The sequence below is a fragment of the Ixodes scapularis genome, unplaced genomic scaffold (genome assembly GCF_016920785.2).
Source record: "Ixodes scapularis isolate PalLabHiFi unplaced genomic scaffold, ASM1692078v2 PGA_scaffold6__148_contigs__length_123643588, whole genome shotgun sequence".
Classification (NCBI taxonomy): Eukaryota; Metazoa; Arthropoda; class Arachnida; order Ixodida; family Ixodidae; genus Ixodes; species Ixodes scapularis.
In genome coordinates this window covers 81236198-81256445 of record NW_024609881.1, presented here as the reverse complement: position 1 = coordinate 81256445, position 20248 = coordinate 81236198, and the positions used below count along the sequence as shown (strand labels likewise).

General features: G+C 43.9%; 1 protein-coding gene and 1 long non-coding RNA gene across 2 annotated transcripts; one reads left to right on the top strand and one right to left on the bottom strand.

Moving 5' to 3' along the window:
• Window positions 1-239: 239 nt before the first annotated feature.
• Window positions 240-3794, bottom strand: LOC120848167. Its single transcript, XR_005717595.3, has 3 exons — window positions 3749-3794; window positions 2731-2826; window positions 240-292 (listed from the first exon to the last, which is right to left on the bottom strand). It is a non-coding gene; the product is annotated as an uncharacterized LOC120848167 (long non-coding RNA).
• A 15814-nt stretch (window positions 3795-19608) lies between these two features.
• LOC121838532 (PXMP2/4 family protein 4-like) lies at window positions 19609-20013 on the top strand. The gene has a single exon (XM_042294834.1). It carries the CDS (start codon window positions 19609-19611, stop codon window positions 20011-20013), a length of 405 nt encoding a protein of 134 aa, XP_042150768.1.
• Window positions 20014-20248: the final 235 nt, after the last annotated feature.

The window sequence follows — 20248 nt, the reverse complement described above, 5'->3', positions numbered from 1 at the left end:
GGCACCTAAATACCCTCTGGCTAAAAGTTTCTAACTCTGATATCAGAACCAAAGCCAAGACGGACTTTATCTTGTACTTCAAACCAATGAAGTGCCCAATCACTGCTAGTGACCGGCTTGCTTTTTGACGGTAAGATATGTCGTGGACCCAGTGCAGCGCAAGAACGAGCGCAGCACCAGCCACAATATCCGTCACCTCAAAGAAGTGGTCCTCCACCAGCAGAGTTATGGCACTTGAGTCCTCTTCATCAATGCGCATCACTGGACAGGTCGATCCGTCGTGCCCCTCCTCCTGTGAAGAATGAATGCATAAATGTAAAGTCAGCAATATTAGAAAAAGTAAACAGCTTGCTAAGTGCCCTTAGTTAATACCAGCGCACTCATTTGCAAAACAATAGACCATTTTCGAAAATCCCAGGAGCCATTTATAGGATATACTTAAATAGTTGGCTGGGACTTGCTTTTTTGCCGATTGAACAAGAGTCCAAACCGAACACTTAGGCAGCACTCATGGCTAGCTCGCTCAGCCTTAACCATCCAAAACCATTAGTACCCCTTCTGACATGAACACGTAAGAGAAAGATAATCCACCATCTCTCTCCCTCTCCCTCTATTTTCTCCTTTGTATGCAATGGCAGCCGTAAGTGGTTGCATTCATTTATGGCATCCCCAAGTTAGCACCCCCCAGGCACGTAGCCAAGGGGGAGGCCTGTGGGGCCCGGGCCCCCCTCGAAATCTTCCATTTTGCTGGGACCTCCTCTCCCCCCTCCCCCTCATACAGCATTTTGTCATGGGCGGGCCCCCCCGAAACCAAATCCTGGCTACATGCCTTGCACCTGCTGCCAGTGGCAGGGGGTACAGGGTACAAGGGGAGGGGGCAGTTGCCCCCCCCCCCTTTTTTTCGTGACATTTGAAACAATTATAGCAGACAATATGGGAGAGGGGGACAGTGTTTAGCTTCCCTGCACATCACCCCTCCACCTTCCAAACGGAAGCAATTCAGCTGGCCTCTGCCCACAGTGGCAAAAGACATAACTCTATATTTATACAGACTTTCCCGAAGGGTAGGATGAATGCAATTTCTTAACATCTGGATTTGTCCAAGTGGAATTGTCAAAATTTTATAGATTAATTAGATTGAACAATTTATTGTGTTTCGGTGCTGACTGCAAATATAATAGAGTTTATTTTACAACTTTACACAAAAAAGCTAGCAAATGCATGTAACATCTCAGTTTGGGGAGACCATTAATTAAATGTAATTTCAGCTCTACAAGGAGCTAATTTGCTATAAAGTACCATTTAACCTTAATTAAAAAAAACAATTATACACACTAAAATGCACAAATTCTAGAGAAAAAAAATATATATACAAAAGTAGCCAAACCCAAGAACACACGGGTTTTGGCTCGCAAGAGTTAAAATAATTGATAAATGAGCCACATGACAAAACAAAGAATGCATTGTGGCATGCTTAAGCTCCCACCACAACCAACACTACTAGATAGTCAGCAAGCTGTTCATGTGTGCCACTTCATCATGCAGCTAGCTGCACAATAGATGTGGCCTCTAAATTTCTCGTTGCATGTGAATGAACTGGTTGCACCACTCTGAATGCAGGTGCAGGCACATGCATTGCAAGGTCGAATTCAGAGCTCTTTTCTTTTTTTTTAATAGTAGGAAGGTGAATCTATAAATTGCTTAGGCCTACTCTCGCAACATCATAGTGACCCTGAACTTTTCATCTAACCTTAAAGAGCCTCTGAAAAAAAAAAAAAAATTCTTTTAAGCAGTTTGGTTGGTACGCACGTGTCAAAAATAAATTTTATGCGAAAAAAAGAAAAGTTTAGAGCAATATTGACGGCAAAAGATTGATCTGAAATTATGCGGGCCAAGTCCATGACATCGCAGCATGGTCATTTGCTCTTTCCACCTCAACGTGAAGGCGAAGCCGATCCACCTCTCCTCCACTTGCCCGAATGCCAAGAGAAAAGCAGTTGAAAGGAGGTGACTACTGACTTAATTGCAAGGCACCTCGCGCCATCAATATTTCTCTAAAATTTTTTCGCTTCAATTTTCTTTAACAATCAGACTTAAAAAAAAAGCTTTTTTTTCTTTTCAGGGGTTTTTAAGAACTGATAATTACAACCTTGTCATTTAAGTTCATGCCTATATTTGTATGTTGATTTGAAAACAAAAAAAAATGTTTTAAGGCTTACGGTATTTGCGGCACAGAAATATGTAGTCATAAATGTACCCATATTGCCTCCATATTATTTACAAGTTAAAAATCAAACCGCTGGCCTCCCTCTTCAGCTCACCAGTGTCAAATGTACTACTAAATTAAGTTGAATAAATACCCTGTTATACGAAAGAACATGATAGTTGAACAGAACATGACATTTGAATGAATCAAGAAATTAAAATAAATCAGTCACATAAAAAGAACTCGTTGAGTAAAGACAATTACTGGCAAAGATATTCAAATATTGCAGTGACGTAACTGACACTCCACTCGCACCCAACATGCCGAATCTTGGCAAATAAGGACTAACTCAACGCTCTGTGGCATTCGGCTTTGGACCTACTGGGAGGACTTTACTACAGCACACATCTACCACCAAGAAGACAGCCATATTTTAACAGCAAAAATGAAATAAACATGACTTCGAATACAAAAATAACCAATCATAACGCCTCTCACAGACTATTAGAATAAAAAGCACTCACAAATAGCGCTTTACAGGGCCTTGTGCCGTGGATTACACGCTAGACTCGTTGGAAATTCCTGGTCCAGAGTTAGACACAATCCAAGCTCATGGAATCCTGACAAAAAAGTACATTCACTGTAAAAAAAAAATCCGACAAATTAATAAAAATTGCCACCTAATTTTTGATGCCGGTACAATTACCGTTGTCTTCCCTAACGGTCACAGCTTTAACTATGTATTACGTGCATGAAAGTAATGAGGCCCTGCGGTTTTCCCCGTAACTTGACCCGTAGAAGCATGGCAGAAAACTATAACTGTCACTGTACTGCACATGATGCACGAATACGTGAATTGTTCCGGCATCAAAAATTAGCTGACATGTTGTTCGTAACTTGCGACGGCGAAAAACCACAACTCTCAATCACAGAGTTGCACGTGACGCACGACGAGGAGAATCGTTTAAATTAGCTGGCGTGTAGCTCGCACCTTGCAGCAACGGCCAGAGCCTATTGAACTGCTAGCTGCAGTGACTTAACAAAATGGACGTCTCAGTGAACAATAAATAGAGCATTTTACTTATATAATTATTGTTCCCCGAGACGTCCGTTTTATTAGATCATTGCAGCTAGCAGCTCAACAGGCTCTAGCCGTTGCTGCAACGTGTGGACAACACGGCAGCTAATTTTTAATGTCTGAATGATTCACGGCAGCTAATTTTTAGTGTCTGAATGATTCACGGCAGCTAATTTGTAATGTCTGAATGATTCCCGTTGTCACGCATGACGTGCAGCTCAGTGATTAAAAGTTGCAGCTTTCTGCCGCCGCAAGTTACGGACAACACGCCAACTAAGTTTTGATGCGAGAACAATTCAAATTAAATATCTAGTGCCCATGAAATGTGATTAGGTTGTGAGGCCAAGTTACTTTCAGGAGTTAACGCCAGCTGCGCATCCCAGCAGTTAGCAGGTGCCTAAACACTGTTAGAAATTTGAAGCAAGTGCACACAAGATACAGTACTAGGTAAAACATGCTCATACCTTTTTTTCTTAAGAAATAATTAGTGGGCCATTTCCAGCTTTCATGTAGAAGGCAATCTCTGATTTTCAGAGCAATGAAGTCCATATGAAGAACTACAGATCCTGGAAAAAAAAGTGGAATGTGATTAGGTTCTGAACAGAATGCAATGACAAACTAAACCTCCCGATTTCTGCAAACTATGAGTTATACATAATCGCAGTGCAGGTAACTCAGATTCATTCTGCCAGGCACTAAACAGTGAAACCAACTTGTGACTTATGCTATGAAACCATTTTAACAAGGCAAGTTTGAAAAATACTTTTCAAAATATTTCCACATTCATTGAGTTTCTTCAAGCCTGCTGTCACAAGTTAATTTCAGAGGTTACTGCCAAGTGCACCTCCCAGAGATAGGTGTTTGAACACCGTGTTAGTAAGAAATTTCAAGCAAGTGCACACAAGATGCAGCACTGAGTAAAACATGTTTGTATCTTTATTCTTGAAAAATAATTAGTGGGTTACGTCCAGCTTACAAGTGGAAGGCAATGTTTGTAACTTGCACAGCAATCAAGTCTATATGAACAACTATAGAACCTTGAAAACAAAGAAAAACAAAAAATGTGGAATGTGCTTAGGTTCTGAACAGAATGCAATGACAAACTAAACCACCCGATACCTGCAAACTATAAGTTACACGCAAGTGCACTGCAGGTGCCAGTGTGATTTGAGAAAGCTGTAAACTCAAATGAAATTGCTTGAAAGGGCCAGGACACAGAAATTAGGCAAGTTAGAATATTCATTACATGACAGCACCATAGGTTACTGGACATACAGAAAACCTTTCAGAATATTTAAAGCTCTAATAATTACAAAAATATATCTTTTAATGTTTCTGATTTTTATCTGGCGACCAGGATACCTAGGTGACCGGGCGATGCCTGAACATCGGACTCTGAGAACACCAAAGCTCATTGCAAGGGACCGCATACTAGCATTTAGCGGTGCACTGTCGAGATTGCGGGTGCAAACCGCAGTTCTCCAACACCATTGTATTATTTAAACACCAAAACCGAGTGTGTAGAGAAATGAAGGAAACCTATTACATAATAAAACAGACCATCTTGAGTGAGCCAACCTTCACTGACTCCAACGAACGGTGAGATTCATTTTCTGGATCTTGGTTAGCATGTGGAGTGTGCAATGAAGAAGAAAGAAGTGCAAAATCCATGGTGCGCCCTATGCCTGAGCGAATATAGTGCCAGCTACACATTCCAGTGAAAAATCAGTTGTTAGTCAGCACTTATCCTGGGTAGTCCTTCCTTTGAATCCATGATAAAGTGAGAGAATCAAGATTCAGTGAGGAAAGTTTTGATATTAAATGACAGAGAGATACATGATCAAAAGCCTTAGAGTAATAAAAAAATATGGCATCATATTTGGGAGTTAGTGTTCATATTAACATGAATATCATGGGTGAACTCCAGCAACTGCCTCTAGCATGATTATCTTTTACGAAACCTGTACTGATTTCGGTAGAAAAAGTTGTTAGTAGATTCCAGATGCGATACTACATGAGAAAATATTTAGAGTTCTAACAACTTGCATACAACGCTGGTTAATGATATAAGACGGTAGTTTCCCACAGAGTGACGGTCGCCACTTTTGTAGATTGGAACGACCTTCCCAACCTTCCACTCAAATGGGACGCAACCAGTGGACGAATGCTGGAAAAGTAGACTGCATATTACTGCGTGCTTAGGGGTAGCCCAGTGGGCACCGCGCCCGACTGTCATGCAGAGGTCCCGGGTTTGAATCCTGGGACGGCAGATGTTTTTATTTACTCCTAAGACGATGCTTCTAGAAAATTTGAGAAGGCCGTGGTTAATTCTAGAACAGAATGTTCTAGAAAGGAGAGTGCTATAAAAGAAGCCCCGCGTGGTCTTATGCAATCAGCTATAGCTTGTGCTAGACCCTGTTGTATTGAAGACACTCGACACCTCCGACGTGCTGTTATTTCCCTTTAATTTGGGCAAAGTTTGCCCCATTAAACGTTCACTTTTACTTCGCCTAGTCACCTATTTTTTGTGCCAATATTTCACTGGTTACATACACCCTTGGTATTTTCTTAGAATTTTTGTATTAACTGAGTCGACACCAGCCGAGCTGAAAATTTTGAGGTTATGATTAATATCGCAATTTCAGACGGTGTAATAGAAATAGGGTCCATATACCTAAAATCGACATCTGGTACAAAAGGTAAGAAGGAACTATCTCCATCAGTAAAAGTAGACTAAAAGCAATTGTTAAAAACCGTAGGACATTCAGCGTCCGAAATAACACTGCCATCATTGTTCATCAAGAGTATTGAACGGAATGACTGATATGGGAAAATAAGTTTCCAAAACGTTTTTTCGTTATTCTTTAATATTAAAGGCAGGTCAGTTCTAAAATTTGTCTTCGAAGAAATGCATACGTTCGATACAGAGTTTGGCCCAAGAGTTATATTTGGTCCAGGCTGCCTCAAAATTCGAGTTTTTGGCTACCTGAAATAGTCTTTTCTTTCTGTTGCCCTAGTTTTCAAAATCTTCCTTGTACCGGGGTTTAGTACTGTCTAACCAAATACGAACACATAGAACAAAGGCAAGAATAAATTCTAGCAGCTTTTGTTTGGAAAGTAACTAGTTGTCATTAACTGTACAATCAAAAAAAAAATTTACAACCTAATAGTCAGAAAACTTAGAGAGAGCTGTGTTAAATTTGGCAATCACTGGGCCACAATACCACTAGCAGACATTAGTTGCTAAAATGACAGCAAGCTGAAGTTTTCAAATAACCAACCTGCAGCAAAAAGATGTTCGAGTGCTCCATCACGGCTGTGGTAGTGTGCCCCGAATGACTGGCATGGGATAGCGGCTTTTGTAGAGGCATTGCAGCTGACGACCAATGTTGGCAGGCTCCTAACTTGAAATCCACCAGGACGGGTTCTGGGAGCCGCTGTTTTCCCGTGGTTGGCTCGAGAATGATCGGTTCAGTGGCGTCCCATGGTCTGTCCAGCACATGGGCCCGTCATTGCTGGCGATGCTCAGAAGTATAGACTGCAACAAAAATATGTGTGAGTGCTCCATCATGGCTGTGGTAGCATGTCCCCCACCCCTCCGATTTCAGCTTTTGGAGCAAGTGATTCTCGTTCATCACCTTGTAAAAAGCGATGCAAGTACTATAGAAAACCCCGCAGTTCCTCAAAGTGCCATAAAAACTATTTTAACTGTGATTATAATACAGACAAATATTAGCAGCAAAACGATTGTTGTTGGAAGTGTTGTAATAGAAGGGGATAGAAAGTAAAAACGCAAAATGCCTTTAAATCTCGATCCATTTACTAAATCAGTTCAGTCTTCGACAACTGCAGGGCAATAAAACTATTTTAACAGAGCGAATAAACTACACGTCACAACATGCACTTTTCCTTAAAGGGATGGTGAACCGAAATTTGGATTTCAGAAAACGATGCAGGAGCTGTAGATGGGACGCTACAATCCCTACAACACTACTCGTAAGGAGATATTTCGAGTGGACGCCCGTGGAGTCAACGTATCTGGTTTTCTCCTCACTTCGCTTCGCCCTAACAAGGCGACGAGGCGAGGAAGACGCAAGACCATTCCCTCTCCTTCTCGACTCTTCTCAAAGAAACAAGACGTCAACATATCTGTCACATGCGCCTCCTTTTTTTAAAAAATATGGTCGAGATATCGCTATATGGGCGATGTTTTGGTGTTTGTAGCATCCCGTTGCACGCTTTTGCCGCCGTGTTTTGTGGAATCCAGATTTCGGTTCAGCATCTCTTTAAAATGCAAATATAGCGAGGAAGAATCATACGAGTGTTCCTCAAGTAATTGGGGCCACTGAAACAATGATTGACACCTCACTTCCTCCCATGCAAGGCATCAATAATTGTTCCAGCCAAAGGGAAGCAACTATAAAGGGAAAGTAAAAGTTGAACACTTTTCTCGGAAAGTGGCTACTTTTCGCTCGAGCACATATTTTAATAGTTGCTTTTACGTAGGGAAATATAAGCGAGTAACTTGGGGTTCCTTAATTTCATAAAAGAACAAAATTGTTTCCGTCTATGGCAGAGTGCTCGCTCAGCTCACCGTGGGACAGAAGTGGTTTGTGTACCTCAGTCCTATTTATTATTGAGCGGTAACACATCATATTCGCTGAAAGTATTTAATAAATCATAGGGGCCAAAGCAGGTGGCACGTCATCGTCTGCTTCCAGCCAGCATCTAATGATGTCGGTGGCGCCATCCTGCGGTACGTTATGCGAGCACGGTCGTCGTTCGCCCGCTAGGCCTACCGCGAAATGAACGAACCACCGGTCCTATGACAATTTCCGGATCACGCATCCCCGCTTGCTCGCTGCAGCGCGAGTGCGGCCACCGAACAACCATCTTGCACATTGAAAAATTGTTTTTGGAACGTGGCGGAGGCTGGCGGCAGCGAGCTGAAGACATGTTTTCTACTTGTTTGTCGTCATTTGCCAAACAAGTTTTTTAAAACCCTGTGTAAGCCGTGAAACTTGCCATTGAGAAAACGTGGAAATTTTTACGGCAGCAGAGTGCCACAGGAAAAAGGCACAACTTGTCGAAAGCAGGTTTCACCGGTCTAGTCGCGTGATCAAAGCTTCCCTGGCCCACAAAAGCACTGCGTCTCTGTGCCTTCGCGTGCTCGGATGACAATAAAGAATCAACGTGTAAATGTGTTTTGCAAGTACAATGTGCGTGAAGCCATATATGTGCTTCTGGGGCAGCGTTTTACTTTACCCCGACGACTGTACAGGGTGTCACAAAAGAAAATTTACACTGTCTTTTTTACTGCAAAAATGAACTAGGCATCGTCGAACGCTCATTCTCCGCCTAAAGGTAGAGCTAGAGGTCACAACCAGATGCCAAAGTTTCAGCCCGATCCGATAAATTAATCAAAAGTTATAAGTGATTTTCTGAAAATTTCATTGGGAAAATGGTTGCCGACAGAGTTTTCAAACACATGGGGCTCTATGGCACCAGAAACCGAAAACGGGCAAAAATGGGCTCCATTTTTCCATTGAAATTTTCAGAAAATCACTTATAACTTTTGATTAAGTTATCAAATCAGGCTGAAACTTTGGCATCTGGTTGTGACCTCAAGCTCTGCCTTTGGGCGGAGAATGAGCGTTCGGCGATGCCTAGTTTAGTTTTGCAGTAAAAAAGACAGTGTAAATTTTCTTTTGTGACACCCTGTATTTGTAACGTCCAGCACTCGCGGTCCAGAAAGAGCTTGATCCAGTGGCCAGTGGCAACGAACGAGGAGGGGAAAGTACACATCATGATACTGTTAGCGCGAACACGACATCGGCACATTTTACTTCCAATTAGTATTAGCGAGCACGAAATGTTTTTGCTTACATTATATGAGCTCTTTCCGTAGCAATAACAACTTGGATGACATCCCTTGGTTTCAAAGAGAAAAACTGGAAAAACCAGCGATCACTTGTTCGCACAAACTGAGTCGCACTCAGTACGTCTTTTTTTTCGTCGTTAGACGGTTTACAGAATATTGTGCACGATAGCTCCTCATCACTGATTAGTGCTGAATCATTATAAACCTACTTTATTGCACTTGACGTTTCAGCGCGACTCACCTAATTGTGATTGGCCAAGGGACTGCACACGACCGCGTGGGTCGCGCTTCACAAATTTTAATTCTCGCTGTCTTGTAGTTTTGCCTTCGAAAACCAAACTTGCTCCACAGCGTTGCTCTATTTGCGCTGCCATGTGATCCATTAGAGCAGATATGGAACATGGTTAATAGCCATGGTTAATAGTGCGTAAGAGCAACCGTCCATACTGTTTTCCCCTTTATTCAAATCAACTTGCCGGAACAGCTGGACGACCCAGAACTCCGTGCCCGATTTATGATACAAAAACATCCACGCGCGACACACCTTCAAAACTTTGCCGCGGCACCGATTCTTGATCGGTATCCAAGCGCGCGAAGGCAGAGAGACGCAGCGCTTCGGCGTGCCAAGGAAGCTTTGATCACGCCGCGGTAAAATTGATTTCGACGAGTTGCGCCTTTTTCCTACGGCACTGCGCTTCCGAAATCTTTTGACGTGTTCTCAACGGGAAGTCGCACGGCTTACACAGGGTTTTAAATAACTTTTTCGGCGAATACTGACGAACGAGTAAAACACGTAACTTCAGCACGCTGCCGCCAGCCTCCGGAACGCTCCAGAAAGGCAATTTTTCGACATATAACATGACCGTCTGGTGGCCGCATTCGCGGAGCGGGGATGCGCGATGTGAAACGAACACAACACTGCCTAAGACAAGAACTTTATATATATATATATATATATTTAGACAAAAGAAAAGATGACATGCTCTCTTAAATTTCAGCACGCGGGAGCGCCCATTATAATTATTCAACGAGCGCGGTTCAGTGTTTTTGACCTCTTCTGTTCTTCTTACGGCGCCGGAAAGCGAAAAGGTACGAACAGGAAGTGTTCGAAAGAATCCAGAGCAAACCAAACTCCCATGGCAATGAGCCCTTGTCCTGCACACGTCAATCGAGTCGAGTCTGATGCGAGGAAGCGTTGACCTCGTGCGACTGAGTGGGGAAAGCGGAAGCAACAAGGTGGAGCGCGTTTTCTGACACAACACGCGCTATCGCGTTAAGTTACGCATCTTTCATTCCTTCTGCACTTCGATTATCTCTCAAGGCGCATGCGAAAATGAGCTACTTACCTTTTAAGTGCGGTTGAATGGTGACAAGTGGTCGCGGCAACGAAGTCATGGAAGAGCTGCCGTCGGCGTGCTTAGGCAGGGGTGCCGACGGTGCGGCCCGCCGGCCAGTAAACATCACGTGACAGACGTCTTCGTCCGCGAGCTGAGTGCGCCGGCTTTCGGGTGGGCCTCCCTCCGCCGCTCCGATGGCGAAATGCCCCAAAGCAAAGAGATCTCGCCTCGACGGCGTTTTGGCGCGCGCGCCTCTGAACGCTTTCTTCTCTTCTTCTTTTTTTTTTTTTTCTTTTTCTCTTTTTTTTTTTTTTAGTGTGTGTGATTTGCTTGCTGGGCTCCGTCACTCCTAAGCTGAAAGTGTAGAGGAAGCTAAGGGGTGCCCGGTGAACTAATCGCACGTCTGTCTTTAACCACGTGATCACGCTCCCTCTTGTAACCAGGCGCAGAGAGCGAGGCAGGTGATAACTGGTCCGGTGGGCGCTTAGCTCGCTCGACACTGTCAGCTTAAAAATGAAGGGAGTCCTCCTTCAAGGACGAGTCCTCTTCGCTTACAAAGAAGAGATTAGAAGAGATTGGTGATGGGTGTGGGGGGCAGTGTGGGGAAAACGGGAGGGGCACTGTTCTCTCATCACCCTCTCTCGCCCTTTCCCAGGGAAAGAACGAGTTCTTGCACCAGGCCGAGCGACCTTGTAAGCATTCCGTTTCGAGGCCGTCGGTGCGTGCGCCTCCCCCCCCCCCCCCCCCCGTGGGGGGGAAGGGCGCTCGAATTCTGTCGTTTGTCTCTGTTGGTATTTGCTTGCCCGGTATCCAAAAAACCAATGTGATAGAGATTGCTTAAACATGACAGCTCAAGAGCAAGAAGACAAAAAGAGTCTGGCAGACACGACGCTCCGAACTCAGCTTGAACCCTAATGTCAAGATTAAAACGAGAATAATAAATCAAATGTCTCCCAACGAAAAAAAAAAAAAGAGGCAATATGATTTTTAAGAAAATCGTCAGCCACTTCCCGTTGCCTCGGAGCACCAGCGAGGCTAACTAAGTTATGCCTCAACATAAACAAAACAACAAAACATGCGCATAAAAAAAAAAAAAAATGCACGCAGGCAAGTGGATTGCACCAGATCTGTAGACTAAAATACCAACCACATGTGGGCGATCGTACAGGTGTAGCATCATTGTTCCATGACTTAACCTAATATGTTGAAGGTCTACAAATGACGGCATGATTACGTTACACACGCTCGCGTGCACACTTGCTGTCTCTTAATTAAAAGCAGAATGCTTCGCCATCACGGTGAGAACCCGGCCATATGATCTGGGGATTCGCGTCATGGGCTTCTGATCAAGCTAGCTTTTTAAAGGCGGGGCTAAAGGGTGGGGTGTCAGTCGTGAGGCATTTGACACGGGCTTTTGACATCGGGTGCTTTCGTGCTCCACCAGATCGTACACAGGGCATGAACTTTCTGTAAAGCGGTCTCCCTTGTGCAACTTGGCAGTCCACTCTGATAAGCGTTCGTATGATTTTTTTTTTTTTTTTGCTAGATAAAATATCTATTTTGGGCAAGTAGGTACCGAAAACAGAGGGGAGAATTTTCGAGGCATTCAAAATCAGTGCAAAAATGTTCCAAAAGCCGGGTGAATTCATGATTGAAAAGGTTTACTCCGACTTAACATAAAAGATTAATAACAAAAGGTACAGACGTTTCGCCACCTATGCAGGTGGCATCTTCAGCATACACTGACACGTGTCAGTGTATACTGAAGATGCCACCTGCATAGGTGGCGAAACGTCTGTCAGTGTATACTGAAGATGCCACCTGCATAGGTGGCGAAACGTCTGTACCTTTTGTTATTAATTTGTTATGTTAAGTCGGAGTAAACCTTTTCATTCAAAATCAGTGTAAAGAAGGATGACGGTTGCATCAGTGCGTCGTCGCTCGTTTCAGCAAATAAGAAATTCAGATTCATTTGGGGTGAGGTATAATAATGTGTGTACATATGTTCGTGTTTTCCAAATAAAATTCAGTAGCCAGTAGCGCTCCGAGTGTGCACTCGTGCTTCTTTGTGCTCGCTTTTTTTTTTTTTTTTTTTTTGCGTTTTGCAGCTGACGTTATTTCCGGCTAAACTCTAAATCAAAAACAACGTTATCGTCTGCTATCAGTGCCTTGGTGGTGCCATGTTGGAGGCATTCGGCGTGTTATTGTGGCAGCAGTTGTGCCGTAAAGTCATAGAGCCGTCCTTGTATAACCACGTTTCAGAATATGTTCATGTCCCGTCAATCGCAACGGGGTTCTTCACTGGACACGAAATGAAGTCCATAAACCCGTAGTTAGGGTACGAAGCTTTTCTCTCGGGGTCATAGAGTCAACTTAATAATCTGGAGCGAAAGGTCCCATGCATGGCGAGGCATTGACGCGGACATCGGCAGCCCCATTTGGCGGCCCCGATGAGCCCATATCGAGACATTTCTGAACGTAGCTTTCGGTCCCCAGAAACAAACATACGGTCCTCATATCAAGATCGGCAATGAAATAAAAGAAATTCTTCATTAATCCTTTGCTCACGTGTTGTCATAAAATGATGTACTTTTATCCGAGTCTCTGGAAAAAAAGTGCTGAGGTTTCGCGCGGGTCATCGAAAAGCTTTTGTCCGGCAGAGCTCTTGTTCGGGATTCATGGATTCACCAGTGACGATGTTTACATCGCCCGCATGGATTATAGTCACGTGACCTTGTGACTATTGTATTGAGCGCTATTTCCACTGTGGTTACGTGGTGGCTCCAATCTGTTGTATGGTTACAGACGACCGACCGGCGGACCGTTACGGACGCTTAAAGTGCGCAGGGCTCGCCCATAAATGCTATCGCAAAGCAAGCTACGTTGTGAAACGACACAGCGCTCGTTTTGATGAAACCGTCGATGGGACAGCGCAGTGCCGACGAGACGATTTTATCGATGAAGCATCATCCAACAAACCGATTGCCATAGCGAATGAGACACGTCGATAAAACCCATTTTCCGGATTGCTAGTTGGAGGGGTTAATAATCATTTGATATTCGTAATACCGAGGCAAGAGAGATCGAGCGGGTGCACTACTGAAGGAATGCCCCCACTAAACAAGAGCTCACGCGTTGAAAGCATCCGCCACAGTAAATATATTCAAACCAACATGTCCGAAAAAAAAAAAAAAAAGTACATTGGAGAGTGTTTACCATTTTACAGCGATAGCTCTTCGAACCTCTAAAACCCGCGAACGGTTCCACTTGCCTTCACTACAAAAACAGATCTCAGCTTAATATTTGAATGATTAACTGCCGTAAAATACCAACCTTTGAAAGACTAATCGAAAATTATTCATTCAGTTATTAGCGCACCCTTCCCACGGATATTTATTTGTTCTATTTATTTATAAAATTGCCTACAGTGTGCAGAGATTATTTAGGGATTAATTTCGTACATAAACTATCAAATTGTCACCGATAGAGAAACACAGCGTCCGACTACATAAAAGTCCAATTGTCAAATTGCAAAAAAAAAAAAAACAAAAAAAAAAAAAGAACAGGAATAATAAAAAGGAACACGATGCATCAGGAGCACAGCACTCAAATGTATGGCACTATACAGGTATCACTGGTGACCGGTATTCTCGGAGATCACTCCAATCACGAATCAATTTTATGGGAAAAAAGAATAAATAGAAGATTATTCAAACAATTACAATCTGTTTCTAAAAGTGGTAGCTTACGTTAATAGTGCTTACGCTACTTTCGCGAGCACTCTGCTCGTGAAATAGATGCGGGTGGCTTCAAGCTTTTCTCCTGCACTTCAAAATACTACTACAACACCAAAATATATTTCCGCGCGAATGCTGCACGTGCCCGAGGCTTGTCCTTAAACAGCAAAGGCTACCGGCACGAAAGTGCAGCCTTCAGAGGTGTTTTCGCGGAATGACCGCTTGCGCTAGAAATTTCTGTTTCAAAGGGAGGATTTCGCGCTAGCCCGCGCGTGTCGCTGACTGGTTGGAGCTAGGAGCACGAGGAGCGCAAGCTCATTCTACAGAACGCGCTATGAACACCAGGAATACTTCGTCTCAACTCAGCATGGACCATTGTTGGTCACACGTGCTAAAAGCGCGAGCTAATTGTTTTGGATGACGCCTCGGCGGGCACACGAGCGCTCGCGGGTGCACAAGCACTGAAACAGCATCTGCGGTTCATTCGGAGGTGAAACTAAGTATAGCGCGTGATGCACGTTAACGACCTCAGGTTAGCGGTCGTGCTGCACTAGCTACTCGTGTCTCATGTACAGCGTGAACCAGTGTCGCAAATCTTGAAAGGCGGACCGAGTTCACGCCGAATAATCTCTCACGAACAGTTTGACCTTTGAATCGAGTGTACACCAACTCATTGCGTGTAAACAAGCACGCGTTTGCACACAAGAGCTCCGCGTACGACGCGCTGCATGTACCCATTTTCCGAAGTGTGAAGCGTTCGGCCATGCTCCGTTCAACAGGCTGTACCATCGCCTAAGCGCGACGTCATAGATTTGGTGTAGGTGGGACTCTTGTTTAATTAACGATTCACTATGGCACATCAACTGTAATTTCGCCCTCATTTGCTTTGAAATAATGTTTTCATCCGAAATACTATCTATAGATTACGAATGACGAGTCACTGATCATTTATACGCCAGGCGAGCACGGGATGGCGGCCCCTCTCATTGGAAATGCACCGGTGATTTTGGCACGGCTGTTTATTTCAAATTTATAATATAAAAGCACTCCTGACCTGTCCTATCAAAAAGATGTTTGCTTTTTTTTTTTTTTTTTGGCAGCAATGACAGCAGGGTTGCACAGAAGCACATATGCATTTAAGCACGTCCCTTATTATAGGGAAAATTTAATCGAGAAAAGTAATTAAGGTAAATTAACGTAACGTTCTTCTGTATAAAAAAAAAAAAAAAAATCTGCCGTATAAGTGCACACGTCAGTACTTAAATGATTGTGTTGTTACCCATGAAGCGCGCGAGAAAGACCTTCTTGAGAAAAAATGTGAAACAGATAATTTTATAAATATATTAATTCATTCATTTATGTATTTTCCGTGTTCACAAACATAACAAATAAATTATCGTTGTCCTATATATTTATGCATAATTGCGCATGGAATACCTACTATCAATGACACATTCATAGTGTCACTAAATCTAAGCTCTGTGGAGATGCCAAAACGGTATTCGGTCATATATTCCTAAACCGTTCGTAAAATCAAAAACAGAATAAAAAAAAAAATTATGGCAGCGCTACTCTTCCTAGGCCCCATCGTTCGCAAGGCATCCGTTCTAAAGTTCCGGGAAGCTTGCTCGTGGGCAAAACGATCTTGTTGCTTTCAAGGTTGGAGGTTTCGCGCGCAGAAAGTGATGTCAGGCGATAACAGGCCGGAAATTGATTGTAGAGGTGAGCTCTTATTTCGTTCATCTCTAAGTTGACAATGCGGTGAAGCTAAGCGTTAGCCAACCATTCAGTGGCCTGACTCCTATCGCTTGATTTCGCTCGCCTCGCGTGTGTATGCGGAGAAGGGGTGATCACGTGGTGCGAGACTGACAGTCAAACGGTCTAACAAGCACGCAGTTTCCACCGCGCTGTCAGCTTACGGGGGATAAAGTCCCCGATCCATGACTAAAGGCTTTGTGTGGCAACTGAGGACAGCGTGTGCTTCCGAAGGCGGTAATCCAGGGAATCCGGACTCAACGGGCGCCTCGCTCGTTCCTTGCGCACCTTGCACCCAGCTTGCACTAATGCTCCATACAAACAAAAAAACAAAACAAAAAAAATAAGAAAAAAATATTAACGAGCTTTAGTGTCCGCAGCATGCCCATTCCACACTATCTTTTTTGTGTTTATTTATTTGTTTTTCCGAAGTTTTTTTTAAAGTTTTTTCGTGAAAATATTTGCGTCGTAAAAGAGCTGGTTGGTCGGTGCTGGTTTGTTGTCGATTCGGTAACTAACAAACACAGGAGACCAAATTAAAGTTCACAATCTTTCCACATCATGACTTTCAGCTGGCAGGATTGGTACCAAGACCAAGCTTATAAGTAAATTTGGCTGTCTCTAAAATACAGATTTATTTATCTTCTAAATTCCTCTAAATTTATTTACTCTCTAATTTCCTCTGGGTCCTCTAAATTCCTCTAAATTTATTTACTCTCTAATTTCCTCTGGGTCCTCTAAATTCCTCTAAATTTATTTACTCTCTAATTTCCTCTGGGTCCTCTAAATTTCCGCTTGCGACACTTCCCTTACTTCCGAAGCACTTCGATGGTGAAAAATTTTTTGTGAATCGGATTTCTTTAGCTCACGGATGCGGCAGGCTCTGCTTCTCGGGACGCGCTGACCCACGTCTTCTGTACAACCCATTTAGGGCATTCGGACGGCACTCCAATGCGTGCTTAGAGTGCCATCGGACGTGGACACTTGAACGCTTGGCAAGAGTACCACGGCACTCTAGACACAGGCTTTTTCAAAGGCCATGCTAGATGGAGGAAGCTACCACTACTTACAGAACAGACATTTTCGCTCATTCATTTTAACTGAGCTTCTGTCGCCCGTGTTTCGTACCTCGGGGGCATCGAACCTAAGAAGCTTAGCATACTTTTTAACATATCGTAGGGCGACATAGAGCAGTCTACGTTCTTCCCAAAATAATTGAGCTATCGCTTGCTGTGTAGAACCAACTGAACGTAAGGTGAACCCGTCAATGGCAGTTTAAATGTGGCTCTGTTGGACAGCGAAATAAGACTTCTGTAATACACACTAATGTATATATATTTAAAGCCAGTGAGATCCGTACCACAAATATCGATATCCGGAATGCTACACGGTGCTTCCGCTGTACATTAGGAACTGTTTGATGAACAGCGGAAAAGAGCAGCGATCTTGAATGTTCCCTTATATCGAAAACCATCCTGTCAAGGGAGCTTCGGAGAGCGAGGTTAAAACAGTTAAAGGATGTAGCCAACTGTGCAGAGTTAAAGGTTTAACCCCCCAGAGCTTTTCTTGAACAGAGCAGAAGACTAATCGACTCCCGCGCTTCGGAAAGTAAAATGTAAATATTGAAAAAAAAAGGTAGTAGTCAAGCCAAGTTTATCTAATGACTCAAAACAAAGACCGCATAACAAGTTTGGAAATCATCGCTAACAACTTTTCCAAACGCTCTGGCTCCGTCGTTTATTTTCTCCACGGCGGTGAAAATAAGGGAGCCCCTAGTGTCACGTACCATAAACCTGGCTTGCCGCCATGTATAGGTTTTTTGAACCTATACATGGCTTCGAAACGAACGCCGTGTTTAGGGCGACGCTTTATGAAATGGTCGTCACGTGGCGTATGCAATAGACCGCGCGAAGCCGACCTCTTCTGTCGCGGAGGGAGGTTTTCCTCTTTGCTTGCTTTTAATGCGAATGTGGAAAAAATACTTTTTTTATACATATACCTGTTCCTACGATCAGTGAGGTCGGGCTCAGCAGTAACTTGAAACGACCCCCCAAAAATATAACAATGCCCCAAAAACATCCCTGGGCTACATAACAACCCTAGGCACTTATGTAACGAAACATAATCGCACACGCGCGTCAGCATCCGCTCATACACCCGTTTACACACTGATCTATATGTTTATTGTTTAATATATCTGTGTAGCAAAAGCATTAATTGCCTATTGCTTGGATAAAGGAGTGTCCACCGCTCCAATGATCTTCCTGGCGCAGGTAATAATTAAGTTAATAAATACTGAAATATAAACCCGTCAAGGCAGGCTGTACCAACTCATTTATTAAAACATCCTTGCCCATCTCCCCCCCCCCCCCCCCAAAAAAAAAAAAGAGAAAAAAGAAGAAGAAAAAAAAAAGAAAAAAAGAAAAGCGGATAGGAAAAAAAAAGGTTTCCCCGAGAAAACGAAAAAAAATACCTGCGCCGAACAGCGTCGAACTTGCGCCGAACCCATAGCGGCGCCATCTATCGACAGCCCGTGATATCGCGAGGAGAAACTAACTCTCGTTACAGTTACTCTCGAGGTCGAGGGAGGGTTAAGTTAGAGTATCATCGAAAGAAGCGGTCGGGAAAGAGTAACTTCCATGCAGATAGAGTTAAAGGAGAGTAAGTTAGGGCACTTACTCTCCCTTGACACCTTTTTTTTTTAGAGTGTAGCAAGAGATCGGGGCAGCCTGAACTTATTTTAGCGCGTACCAAACGCCACGGTTCCTCGCCGATCTTGGCCGGCATCGAGGACTTAAACACGGCCCCACTCACGATACGTTCGCCACTTCCCGAGGAGCGAACCGAAACTGTGGCAATGTGTCGCTTGTTCTCAAATCATCTACAGCAGCAGGCGTCATAACAGTGGTATAGTTTGTAAGTGTGTGTGTGTGAGTGTGTGCGTGTGTGTGTGTGCGTGTGTGTGTGTGTGTTTGTGCGTGTGTGTGTTCGTATAGATATATGTGGGAGTAACCTTACACTCAACATTTCACCCTCCTTTTTCTTTTAAAACATCCTGGGTTATGGCCTTGCGTACAAATTTGTATTTTCTTTTTCTCGTCATATTCCTACTTTTTTTCTTTTTTTTCAATTCCAATCCCGCGTGGCGGGCCGACAGACGCACTCGCGTGCGGGTTTTAACCTTTCTGCACAGCCCTGCACGCCACCCAGGATCACATTTCTGTATGCAAATAATAATAATAATAATAATAATAATAATAATAATAATAATTATTATTATTATTATTATTATTATTATTATTATTATTATTATTATTATTATTATTATTATTATTATTATTATTATTATTATTATTATCGTACAACGTTTTAGAGAAGCCCACAAAAAAGCGGCATCCCAATCACTGAAAAGATCGCCAACATAACAACACCCACGGTTTCTGTTGGCGGCCTCTGACTTACTCTGAGGTCATCTGTTCTGCACGCAGCTCCGTTCTTTTTCTCAGTCCTACGCCTCATTATCCATCGCAACGCTCTTCGACTTTGACGCACACCACATCCGACGCTCCGCCACGACACCCGTCAACGAAGCGGGACCACCGCGCACGTTCGAAATGAGCACGATCGCGTCCCTCATTCGACGATGCCTCGACGTCTTCAAGCAGCGACCGCTCCTGGCGAACATGGTTTCATTTCCGGCCCTTTACGTCTGCGCCGAGTTCTCGCAGCAGACCATCCTGATCCGCTACGGTGGCGACGAATCTCCCAAGGAGTACGACTGGAACCTGCTCCTACGCTACGCGGTGTTCGGCACCAGCGTCTCGGCGCCTTTCCTGCACTTCTGGTACCGCTACCTGGATCGCGTTCTGAGGTCCAGCGGCACCAAGGTGGCAGTACAAAAGGCGTTGGCGGACCAGGCTGTTTCGTCCTCCCTCATCTTAATCGCTTTCTACCCTGGTAAGCAGCACAAGCTTTTTTTTTTTCACGTTGCAGTATTTTACTTGCACGTGACGCCATAGCATCATGCTGAAGGTAGTATCTACTGGTTTTTACCGAGATTAACGAATAGACCGATCTCACTAAGCGTTCCACGCATGCGTGTCGCCGCCATAACTGTAGTTCATAGGATGCAGACGCCAGTTCACGAGACAGCTCATGCCGCATCGTGCTCTGCTCGTGCAGACCTGCAGAAGGGTTGTCGCACGTGCACACTGACTACGGCTTCCACAATGCATGGCGGCAGCGGTGGCGTAC

Coding starts and splice junctions, on each gene's coding strand:
- LOC121838532 (XM_042294834.1), top strand. CDS start 19,609: ATGAGCACGATCGCGTCCCTCATTCGACGATGCCTCGACGTCTTCAAG.